Source organism: Cryptomeria japonica, chromosome 4 (assembly GCF_030272615.1).
Source record: "Cryptomeria japonica chromosome 4, Sugi_1.0, whole genome shotgun sequence".
Lineage (NCBI taxonomy): Eukaryota > Viridiplantae > Streptophyta > Pinopsida > Cupressales > Cupressaceae > Cryptomeria > Cryptomeria japonica.
Window position 1 is genome coordinate 262,591,108 of NC_081408.1, and position 13,355 is coordinate 262,604,462.

A 13,355-nucleotide genomic window follows, 5' to 3' on the forward strand; every position below is an offset into this window, starting at 1 on the left:
AACAAAACGCCTAAGGAGGAGTAGAAGAAATAATGACAAGTGTTTGCAAAACGTGGCCAAAGGAATCACGTGGAGAAAAACGTGGCCACCATTTGCATCTTCAATGGCATCAATAAATAGCTCAAATCTCCTCTCAAACTCCACGCCTAGGTGGGAGGGCAAAACGATTTAGGAGTTTGCGGTTTGTTGGAGATTTAATCCCTCAAAATGTGGCATTAAAGAAAAACATGGTTGCTGATTTAGGGCGAAAAACCAGTGAATGCAACCTCCAAATGTCACGAAAGGTGTCCAAGAATGCATGAAAATAGGATGCAAACCAAAACGCCTCCTTCCTCCAACAACCTCTCCACAAAATTTGCCTTGAAATGGTCAAAAATCGTTTTTCCTTGCATTTCAGGTTTTTTGGAACAAAAGACAAGTTCGAATTTGTATAAGGGAATGCAAATCGGGTTTTTGGGAGAGAATGACAAGTTTTAATTTCACTTTTTCCACTTACAAGCCAAAATCGGGATTTTTAAGACAAATAGCAAGTTTAAAATTTACTTTTTCACTTGGCAAGACAAAATTGGGATTTTTTGGACAAATGACAAGTTTTAAAAAAAAAGTCAAAAATGCACTTGGAAGGCAAAATCAGGTTTTTTGGAGAGGAATACAAGTTTTAATTACTTATAAAAGGGAAATAAAATCCCCACAACAAGTTAGAAATACTTGCACATATGTAATGGGGATTTAAAATCCCTATTACATGTGAAAACCATTAAAATAGGGGTTTTTTGACCAAACTGCAAGTTTACTTGTAATTGAGCCAAAAAATCCCTATTTTAACTAAACAAGACCAAAAAACAATAAAAAAGACAAAAACAAGAAAGGGAAATTTAAAACAAATTGCAAGTAACATTTTTTAAATAAAAGTGCACATGCAATAAGTCAAAAATTCCCTTACAAAGACCAAAACAATGAATATCATTAAAACTTGTAGTTTGAAGAAAAATTTCCACCTGCAGTCGGGATTTTAAAACCCGAAATTGAAGGAAAGTCATAGCAAACGGACCTAGAATTTGACGAAATTCGAAACGCAGTTTGAGGATGGACTGAGGATTAAGCCAGTCCAAGGATTAGTCAAAATTCTGCCTCGAGAAGCATGCCATAGAGTAAAAATTTTCATTTTTTCACAAAAAATTCATGTAGTGGTCCCTCAAAATGAGGACAACACAAAGAAATGCACAAAGGCTCTCATGGAGGAGATCAACATGTGCTTGCATCTCAACATGTTAGAAGAAAGGGAGGTCATTGGAAGAAGAACAACTTCAAAAGAGATAGAGACTTCAGACCTCTAGTTTTCGATTCAAGGAAGAAGCCAAATAATGTCAGAACTCGCCCATGCAAGGAGAGGCCAACCCGAATGAAGTTGCAAACTCAAAGGACAATGAAGACTACCTCTTCATTTCTGCCTTGTCCAACAATGTGCCAACCGATAGTAACACCTGGTTAATCGGCAGTGGTGCATCTAGGCACATCACGGGATATCGAGAGCATCTCTCAGACTTGATGGAGAAAGAGTCCAACCTTCATGTGGTAATTGGTGATGATGCTCAGTATTCGGTAAGAGGCTTTGGTAGCACTTCTTTAAATTTAGAATCTGGTATGTCTTTGCATCTTAGTGATACCTTATTTGTACCTGGAATTAAGAGGAATTTAATTACAATTTATGCTCTAGAAGATAAAGGTTATCAAATAACATTTTTTGTGGGTAAAGTACTTGCATGGCCTAAGAAATCTAGTATTAAATCTGCTCATGTTATTGGAAATAGATATGACAATTTGTATAAGCTTTTAGCTAACCCCATTCAAACACTCATTCATGAAGCTCCTGAATCTAGCGAGCTATGGCATAGAAGGCTCGGTCATCTTCACTATCAGACACTTCCTTCACTTGAAAAGATGGTTAAAGGTATGCCTAAACTTAATCAATCTCATGATGATGCTTGCAAAGGTTGTGCATTAGGTAAGAATACTAAAAGTCCATTTCATAAAAGTGAAAGTAGAGCTAAAGAAAAAATAGCACTTGTTCATTCTGATCTATGTGGACCTATGTCTATTCCTTCACCTAGCGGATTTCTATACTATGTTACATTTATAGATGATTTTTCTAGAAAGACTTGGATTTACTTTCTAAAATCTAAAGAATCTGATGAAGTGTTAAGTAGGTTTAAAGAATTTAAAGCTCTAGCGGAAAATATTTCTGGCAAAAGAATTAAGTGTTAAGATCTGACAATGGAGGTGAATACACCTCAAGTAGCTTCAATGACTTTTGTATAGAAACAGGAATTAAGAGGGAGTTCTGTGTTCCCTACAATCCTCAGCAAAATGGTGTAGTTGAACGAAAGAATAGAACCATCGTTGAAGCTGCTAAAGCTATGATTCACGATCAAGACCTACAGACCTTCTTATGGGTTAAAGCATCGAAGACTGCTGTGTACATTCAGAATAGATGTTCTCACCGTGTCCTAAAGAACATAACTCCCGAGGAAGCTTTCACAGGAGTCAAACCAGATATTAGCCACCTAAGGATCTTTGAGAGTCCTGTCTATTTTCATGTGCCAAAGGAAAAGAGGACTAAGTTAGAGCCTTCCGGGAAGAAGGGTATCCTTGTTGGGTATAGTGAATCTTCCAAGGCATTTCGCATCTACATTCCTGGTCAAAGGTACATTGAGGTAAGTAGGGATGTCACCTTTGAAGAAAATATTGCTTTCAAGAAATCTAAAAGTTCTCTTGTTGATAATGATAAAGAAGTTAATAATAATCAAAATATAGATATTGACACTAACCCTGAGATTCAGAGGGAGCCTATTGAGCCTTTTGAACCTATTGAGCTTAATGATCCTCCTGAGCCTTTGGTTCCAACTGATGAATCTAGAGATATTGCAATCAACAAGAAAACAACACTTTGGGTTAGAATCACAATTCAAGATGCATAAAAGTTTGCAGCTCCTAGTGGCACTTTCAGAGAAAGTAAGAGACCTCAGAAGCTCTCTAACTATGGTGCAATGCTGTGCAACATCATTGATGCTGAACCATCCAGCACAGAAGAAGCTATGAACCAGCAAGCTTGGAAGTTAGCTATGGACTAAGAGTATCAATCCATCATCAAGAATAATGTCTGGGATGTTGTGCCTAGACCTAAAGGTAAGTCTGTTGTTTCTTCTAAATGGTTGTTTAAAATTAAACATGCTGCTGATGGTAGTATATAGAAATATAAAGCTAGATTTGTAGCTCGTGGTTCTTCTCAAAAGGAAGGCATAGATTATGAAGAAACATTTGCTCCTGTTGCTAGATATACTTCTATTAGTACTTTTATAGCTATTGCTGCAGCCAAAGGTTGGAAATTACATCAAATGGATGTAAAGACTGCCTTCCTTAATGGTGTTATTGAGGAAGAAGTCTATATTGAACAACCTGAAGGTTGTGAGATTCATAATAGAGAAGCTCATGTGTGCATATTGATGAAAGTTCTCTACGGCCTCAAGCAAGCTCCTAGAGCTTGGTATGAAAGAATTGATAAGTACTTACTTAGTTTAGGATTTTCAAAGAATGATGCTGACCCTAACATTTACTTTAAAGTATTTAATGGTGAAATGCTAATTTTGTTTTTATATGTTGATGATTTATTTCTAACTGGTGAAGATAGTCTCATCATTAGGTGTGAGAAACAATTAGCTATTGAATTTGAAATGAAGGATCTAGGTCTTATGCATTACTTTCTAGGGTTAGAAGTGTGGCAAAGACCTAATGAAATTATTCTAAGTCAAGGTAAATATACTGTTGATATATTAAAAAGATTTGGTATGATGGATTGTAAACCTATGTCTACTTCTATGGAAACTAACTTGAAGAAGTTGAGTATTTCTGCAGCTAACTCCGATTTTGCAGATCCCTTAGAGTACAGGCAGCTGATTGGATTCTTGATGTATCTAGTCAACACTAGACCAGATATTTGCTATGCAGTGAGTGAACTTAGCCAATTCATGAACCAACCAAAGCATGTTCACTTGGTGGCAGCCAAGCACATCTTGAGATACTTGCATGGAACAGTTGGCTATGGACTGAAGTACCCAATCAACACAGTAATCAATTTGGAAGGCTACTTTGATTCTGATTGGGCCAAAAATGTTACTGACAGGAAAAACACTTCAGGAATCTGTTTCAGCTTGGGTTCCGCTATGATCTCTTGGGCCAGTAGGAAACAGTTCTCAGTTGCATTAAGTACTACAGAAGCTGAATACATTGCCTCAAGTGTGGCAACTAGAGAAGCAATTTGGCAACCATGGGAATCCACTGTTATTTATTGTGATAACCAGAGTTGTATTAAAATGTCTAACAATCCCGTGTTTCATGACAGTTCAAAACATGTGGAAACTCATTATCACTATATTCGTGATATGGCACAAAGAGGTGCTATCTAGCTGAAATATATCAACACTGATGAACAGGTTTCTGATGTTCTCACCAAGCCTCTAGCTCGGGTGAAGTTTGAGTACTTCAGAGAGAAGCTTGGAATGGTGGAGAACACAACATTGATTGAGAGGGAGTCTCAATCTTAGTGATGCAATTCAGTTTGCATCTTTCACCCTCTGCGGGCAATGCAAGGTGACCGCGTGTCCTTCTCTGGGAGAAGGCTGAGGTGTAAAACCTCTTCCACCCTCTGCGAGCAATGCAAGGTGGGTCCATCCTCTGCGGGCAATGTAAGATGGACATCATGAAATGAGTTCATGATATTTATGTGTTTTACTGCAGGTATACTCTATGAAGCTTATACATTCACTCTTGCGGGCAATGCAAGATGAAAGTCATGAATGGATCATGACATGTGGTAGTTATCCTCCCTAGCTAAAAGGGAGTGTTGAAAATGTTAGCTAAGTTCGGATACCTGATTATCGAATTTTGATGTTGTCAAATGACAATCAAAACTCATGTGTATTATCTCAATCAATGCTAAATTAATTTTTTATTGGGCTGGACCCAAATGTAACGTGGGAAACATTTAACTATATTATTAGGCTGGGCTTAAATGTAATGTGGAAAGGCTATTGGGCTGGACCCAAATACCTAACGTGGAAAATGTATGATGACTACATTAATTAAATATCTTGCAAGCCGACTTAAGGATGTTTACCGCCAAAAGGATGATATATAATCCACTTCAAGATGAAGTCATTTACACAATTATTCATTCACTAGCAATGCAATATGCTCTTCTACATTTTAGCGAACTCTTCACTTGTGCAAACTCAATCAAGGACATTGTTGGGCGAAGTTGTCAAGATCTTTTGCAATTCTGCTCCAGCCTATTGTAGTCATCTGCTACTGATCTGCTCCTTTGGTCATCTACTGTTGATTAGTGCTGCATCCTTTATCATCTTTCCAACTTGCTGTTTGAACAACAATCAGAGATAAGTCTGCTATGTTGTAATTGCCTATGATTGAAATAATACATATCATAATTTAAGGGACCAGTGTGAGAGATTAAGAGATTAAAGAGATTAAGAGATTAAGAGATATGTATCAGTTGGGTAAAGAGATTGACTGGTCCCTTTGAAACAAGAAAGATGAAGAGCATTGCAAGAGGGGTACAGCATATGAGCATCCTTAGCATATGTTGATAAAGAGATTAAGAGATATGTATCAGTGTGAGAGCATTGCAAGAGGGGTACAGCATATGAGCATCCTTCTAGATATGCCACCTCGAAGTGGGACAAGATGAGCTCATAGAGGCCAAAGGAGTACAAAGGGTACGGTCTTTGGGTCTAGGAAGAGATGGTTTCTATGAAAATCTTATTAATATCAAATATTCATTAAATAATTATTAAAACAATAAATATTAATTTGCAATTATAATTACAAACAATAATATTCACACTAATTATTAATAGTCACATAACTATTAATTTGTGTTTTTTACAATCAATAATTACTGTTAAATAATATTTATTAAATAGACACATAAGTATTAATTTGCACTTATTTACAATCAACAATAATTATTAAGAAATATTCACAAATAGTATCGGTAAACATCATGGTTAACCGATGCTTATTTGGAATCACCGAAGTGGTGTAGTGCAAAGGCCGCGATCTAATAGACACATTGTTTTACCGTTTCTTGTGGAGAAACATGTCCGTTGAACACTTTAAACAGGATGGTTTCTATCTCAGCCAAGGTAGCACGTAAGAAAGAGGAAATAAAGAAAAAGGTCAGCAGTCCCACAGTCTGTGCTGGTAAGAATATGGTCAACTAAGATTATATTAGGATGTTGCTAATGTAATAAGATGCTGTTAATAAAAGAAAATACTGTTAACACAACACGATGCTGTTAGAATAATATAATACTGTCAATACAGTATAATAATATCAATTTAATTTAATACTGCTCATACAATTTAATATGATTAATGTGACATAAGAGGGGAGAATAGGAGAGTGGTAAGACAATCCTTATATATGTCTGATTATAAGAAGACTGTCAATTGGATGAATATAAAACTAGAAACTCATTCTGTCCCTTAATCATAAGGATCAATATTTAAGGAGATAATAAATCTGGCAAACAGCACAATAAGAGATAGATATCTGAGTATAAGTAGCAAGATGATCAGCAGTCTTATATATTGATAACATGCATAATGGAATATATTAATAACTTGCATAGGTGATAATAATAATAATAATTAAATTAATAGTAATAATAATGATAATAATAATAATGAAATAAGATGTTAGCATTTAATATTCACTGAATATATATACATATATAGTGGAAATAATATCAATGAGGTCATATATATAGATTCTTCTTCTCTTATAACATTTCTAAGCATGGTGAAGGAAGGTGTGAGAGCATTGCAAGAGGGGTACAGCATATGAGCATCCTTCTAGATATGCCACCTCGAAGTGGGACAAGATGAGCCCATAGAGGCCAAAGGAGTAAAGGGTACGGTCTTTGGGTCTAGGAAGAGGTGGTTTCTACGAAACTCTCCACAATCTTTCCCCTCTTCTCCACCATGGCTCACAAATAAAAGAAGTAAAATCGTTAGGGTATTAGGATGATGACTAGATGAGGGTCAAAGGCACCTTATTGTTGTTGAGACATGGACCAGCTAGTACTCGAACCTAGGACCTTCCATACGCTGCTGGAGTGCTCTACCACTGAGCTACTGGCTGGATCAGTCCATCGTCGGTCCGGGTGTGGCTTATTTCCAACACCAACACCCCCCTTAAGCCACACCTCTCGTGTACTTGGGGCTCCTAGCTTGGACCTGGCTCTGATACCATGTTGAGACATGGACCAGCTAGGACTTGAACCTAGGACCTTCCATACCCCGCTGGAGTGCTCTACCACTGAGCTATTGACCCCTCTTGGACCAGTCCATTGTTAGTCTGTGTGTGGCTTATTTCCAACACCAACAATTGTAACTTCCCTACTATCTCCACATGGATCAATTGTTGAAGTGAATCAATCATAAGAGGTGGGAGGTTGATATGATGGAGGGGAACGATGTAAAGCCCTTACTAGGTATGCCACCTCATGATGATGGTTGAGGACCATCGGTTAAGGACCACATGAGGCCACAGAGGATAAGGTCTTGCTGTTGTGCCTAGAGTAGAGGATACTTGGGGCACCTCACCATGTCTTCCAAGTCAACCTTCGTTATGGTTGAGTTTCCATGTAATTGTTGATGTTGGTTGTGTAGATCAATATATACATATCCTAACCCTAGAATTGGATGTATTTCATGAGTTATATCTACATTGTTGTCTAATCTCATTGCGGGTTTCGAAAATAGGCTTATCTCATCTTATTTTTAAATGAAGATTATATTCCTAATTATGTTTGCCCTTGTTTCATTCTGGATTTGTGATTTTAGGACAAAAACTAGGGCATTTACAAAAAGGGACATTACAATATGATAATCAGAACACTGCAGACAATATAGCTGATAAAAGAAGAGGATATAAGAGTAATATGCATGATCATTGGAGTTGTGATGAAGATGATGAGCATAGCACCAAAGATGGCGAGATTTTTATGCATGATGAAACTGAATTTGTTGAAAATGTTGTCATTAGAAATGAAGCTAACTTCATGTTATGGCAGCACTATAATTATTGCCAACCTTGGTCATGTTTATTGAAGACCAAATTAATCTCCAATATTCATACGCTAGCCGACTTCTTTGGTTATATGCAAACACAAATTTAAAACAATACTAAACCTTGTTTGACTTTACTCTGCCTACTAATTGCCCATATTAAAGGCACATATTACTAGTAATTAGATCGTTACAGTGATTAGCAAGATGAGTGGCTGAGAAGAGATTACAAAGGCAGCAAAGTATATAATTAAAAGCATTGATGTTATTTAAAAGCAGAGCAGCAATTATCATTCATTTACAAGGTAGAGATTTATATGTTATAAGGGGTTGATGTCTAATATGAATAATGCAGTGACAGAATTTATAAAAGACAACAGTCGAAGTCTAAGGAATGAGGTAGCTATTAAAGTAATAAAAAGGCAGCGATTAAAGTGATAAAGTGCAGCGAATAATGTGATAAAGTGCAGCGAATAATAAGTCTAATAAGGCAGTGATTAGTTACCCTCAAAAGACAGCGATTAACTTTGTTAATAAAGGGACATGACCATTTAAATGGATATCTCTTTTCAAAGAGATGTGTCTCCTCATTTAACTATGAAGATATAAATGGAACAAAAAGTATATGAAGTGAGTGTGTTGAAAACAAGATAAATCATAAATAGATCAGCAGACTTATAACAGTGGATTTATAAAGGATATTTGAACAGATCCATGAAGTATAGTTTAGCAGATTTGTTTGAGGAGATTTAAATGCATATGTACACCAGCAGTTTTGTGTGAAGAAGATATAACAGAAGATCTAAAGCAGATTAGAGGAGATTTATGAAGCATGTGTGAGTAGATCTGTGAAAGGTATTTAAGCAGATTTTATGAATGAGATATGAAAAATGGAGAGTAATGAGTAAGATATATTTGGAGATCATTCAAGGAAGATAAATTCAAGAGGAAGAGTGGTATCGAACAAGAGATCTAATTGACCATCATCTGTTGAATAAATAGCATCCTGAAGGTGATATTTTGTTGAGTTAGAGGTCGGTGCCTCATATTAGAAGAGATTGGTGTCTCTTGATAAGTTGGTGCTAAGTTGTGGGACTTGGTGCCTCCAATATGTTGGTGCCTATGAATTGTGGGGATTGGTGTCAGTAATGGGTTGGTGCCTACGAAATATGTAAAGAGAGTTTAATATAAGCAATATTTTGCCAAGGTTTTCTCCTGCAAGGGTTTCCACGTAAATCATGTGTTCTTGTGTTGCCCAATTGTTAGATCTTTTGTGATTGATATTGTTATGGTTGTTAAGATATGAAAAGGTAAAAAAATGTCTTATACTGATTCAGCACCCCCCTATTATAAGCGTATGCTCATCAATTGGTATCAGAGCTAGTTCCTTCGAAGTAGCTTAATCGCTAGAAGGAATATCTTAAGAGTAATCAGTCAGTACAGTGACTTTATTACATAGGTAAGCTGTATATTCTAATAATTATTTCAAACGCTAAAATATAAATTGATTTTATATAATAATTTTTTTAAAGGAATCAAATGCAATATAAAGAATTAGTGGGGCTGCTTTTCCATTAAAATTGGAGCTTCCAATGTAAGGAAATAGATCACATATCACAGAGGGTCTTTTCATATGCTGCATTGCCCCTCATAATGCAGGCACAGTGTTATCAATTAGAAAAAAACAGAAAACATTCATCTTCAAGTTAGACATCAATTTTTTAGCCTAAATTCATCTTATTCTCAAGTTTACCTCATTCGACTGTGCACTGCTTTTTTCCTCATTGTAAGAGAATTGTAGGCCTCAGTTTGCATAGTATGTAAAATCATGTAAAATCTTATGCAGTTAAGTTCTGTACTGATCCCACTGATTCTCTCAATATGAATTTTTTAAGGGCAATATTGTCATATTTAAAATAAATTAAAGAATATTTATTGGTTATTACTAATTAGTGAGGAGAAATTGTAGAAGCTATCAAGAAAATAGTGTATGAGACAAGACTTTTCTGCATTTTTTTGAGGCATCCACTACTTTTCTGGCTCATGGTGCTCTTTGTTTCTAAAAATAACGCATACAGGAAATGGAAGAACTTGGACTAAAGATGCCAAGTAGACATTTTGTCATTTTTTTTTATGTTTCCCTACTCTAGGTTGATCCTGCTTTTTTGTTTGTCAGAATTACCTTTCAGATTTTGTTTTGTTTATAGTTATCTTTTAGTTTGTAGCTTCTTTTTGGCTCACTCTTGCTATTGTCTCTAGTTGTATTTCTGAGTCCCATTGATGTATTTTGGACACTTGTGGACATTCACATAATTTCTTTCTTTCTCTGTCTGTAAGGCTTGTGATTCTCTATTTAAGGTAGTATTTGCATACAAACATGTTATGAATTGAAATTTCAAATATCATTCTTGTAAGTCTTTAGCATGGCTATCTTTGAAACAAGCTTTGCATTTATGTTGTCACATTTGGACAGGACAAAAGTGGAGGAAAAATCATTCAACGGGCTGGAGGAGTTGTATATCTTTTTCGTGGAAGGAACTATAATCATAAAACCCGTCCAAGGCTTCCCTTGATGCTTTGGAAACCTGCAGCACCTGTCTATCCAAAACTAATCGAACGAGCTCCTGCAGGGTTGACAGAAAAAGAAGCGGATGAAATGCGAAAAAAAGGACAGTATCTACTATCTATTTGTAAATTAGGTATAACTTATGCATATTTAATCTAAAGCATAGTTTTTTGGCTTTGTTCTATTTTTTATAGGGATATTGGGGATCTGGTGTAATTGCTGTAAGGGAGTTATCTTGATGACACAACAGGCTCTTCATAATTTGACAAAAAACAAAGTTTTTGAATGCTATCAAAATCCATAAATCAGGCAAGCAGTTTTTAGCCAATTTTGTTCCAAGTAGTGATCCATATGAGTGCGAAGATTTTTTTTTGTCATTTTGATATTGCATATTTATTAAGTGATATAAGGCAAATGTTCAAATCAAGCAAACTGAAAGGCACAGACTATTGAGAACTGTAATTAGAGCAAGGAAGTGTTAATAGGGAATAAATTTTTTTCATTTTGCAGGTCTTAACTATGTGCTTCTGTGTCAAACCAAGATCTAATAAATCATATCTAATAGAAGACAAATACCAAAATGACTATGCAAAGAGGGGTTGATAATCTAGGGGAAAATGTGCATAAACAGAATAAAGAAGACATTAATAAATAGGTTATTTAGCAAAAGACTAGACATATTATGATATAAGCAAAATGGAAACAGCTGTTGGATTCAAAAACCACATCAAATTCAGTCACAAAGGTTCCATTACACTTCTGGAAAGTTCTCTTGGAAGTTTAAGAAAATGCTTGATTTCTGCATGCTTAGAAAGCAAGGAGCAGCCTCCATTACGAAGCTTCTTACATCAAAGACATAAATCAATAGATGGTGTATGAATGATTATTGATAATAGATATATAATATTTTTTCATCACCTTGTTTCAGTTCCAATGATTGTATATGTGGGTAGATCATGATTTTCTTCAAATGGAATATAAATATAGCTTTAACTTATAATATTTCTTGGCTTTGCCATGCAGCGAAAAATGGTGTCTATGTTGACCTTGTGAAGGACGTAAGGGAAGCTTTTGAAATGATCGAGATGGTGCGAATAAATTGCAATGGATTGAATTCAAGTGACTACAAAAAAATAGGTGCCAAGCTCAGGGTCAGTTCTGTACATATTTTTTCTAGCATTGCAGTTTGGAATATAACATGTTACAATTGATGTTCAAATATCTTGAGCACATTTCTCTACAGTCTAGATAGATTGATTTGGAAAGGCTTAAAAAGCTGGAACATTTTGGTCAACATGCTGGTTGTTTATATGGGGAGCAGTTCCCCATGTGAACAACCAGCACATTGACCACAGCTTACCAGCTTTTATGCTGGTGGATTAATTGCAATCCCAACACCATAACATGATATTTGAACTATTTAAAAGTTAATTTATTAAAGCCTTCTCATATTTTAGTGTAAAAGCATCCTGAATTAAATTTGTTACTGGCTTACAGGATCTCGTTCCTTGTGTATTGCTTTCTTTCGATAAGGAGCATATATTAATGTGGAGAGGAAAAGACTGGAAATCAATGTGGCATTTTCAGGCAGAGAATGATTATTGATTTGGTATTCTTGCTAAATATGATCTTGAGCTCTTCCTGTCTGCATCTCCCACTCAAACAGTTTTGTGTATATTGTTATGTTTTGTAGTCTAATGATTTGTATAATTGTTGTATCCACTATCTGTTGACTCTCGAGTCAGCATTTTCTACTTGTAAATTTTACCAGTGAGATGTTTCTTTCCAAGCTATTTCCGCCATGTGATATAGCATGATGATCCCTAGAGTAAATTCACTTTATCTTGGTAACTTTAATTTATAATTGTAATTGTATATAAAAAGATGCAGACTGAAGGAATTGAGCTTGTTTGCATAATTTCTTGGGCATTCAACATGTGTAGCTGCAAGATTAAAGTTTTCAGGCACTGTATGGTATATTTAATGGCACAAAACATGCTATGTGCGCATCAAACAAAATTGGTTTGTAGGTGGACCTATATTGTGTCTCTATTTAGATAAAAGATTGTTTCTGCCATTGTTTATTCTCCCAAAGCTTCCACATAATTTATGTATTCTTCTAATACGAAAGTCTTTATTGTATTGACCTTGGAGAGGGTCAATAATTTTGGGTTGATTGGCTGATTCTAGATCATCCAATTTCCTTTAGTAACATATTTTCATGAAATACCATTCTTTGTACTAATATTGGCATCTGCATATCAAAGTTATAGTTAATGATTGTTGAGTGATGGCATGATGTGTGAAATCCAGATAGTCAAGTTCATATAATATATAACAGATGAAATAGATTACTTAATTTGTTTTAATTAGTTGTGTAGATGCAAAATTTGAAACCAAGTCTGAAACCTCATGAATCGAGATCCAGACATTCCGACATCATATCAATGGAGTATCTGCCAAACATTCACATGCAAAACAAAATGACTAATTAAAACACATGTGCATGCAAATGGATTTCTGACTCCATTTCCCTCCTATCAACCAAGGTCTCGTGTTTTTAAGATTTTTTCTTTCAGAGCACTGTGCACAAGAAGCGATGGAGAACAAAGTTTATGAGATGAATGCAAGAATGAACTAA

At 35.6% G+C, this 13,355-nt stretch overlaps 1 protein-coding gene across 2 annotated transcripts in view; it reads left to right on the forward strand.

Moving 5' to 3' along the window:
• The window catches only part of LOC131065571 (CRS2-associated factor 2, chloroplastic), a 79,087-nt gene extending 66,205 nt beyond the window's left edge, over positions 1-12,882 (forward strand). The window contains exons 3-5 of one of the 2 annotated variants that reach the window (XM_058000125.2): positions 10,622-10,847; positions 11,738-11,851; positions 12,212-12,882. In XM_058000125.2, coding sequence (XP_057856108.1) covers positions 10,622-10,847; positions 11,738-11,851; positions 12,212-12,246 — 375 coding nt within the window. In that variant the 3' untranslated portion in view covers positions 12,247-12,882. Of the gene's footprint in view, positions 1-10,621; positions 10,848-11,737; positions 11,866-12,211 lie in introns of both variants that reach the window. The other variant, XM_058000124.2, reaches the window with a different exon arrangement.
• Positions 12,883-13,355: the final 473 nt, after the last annotated feature.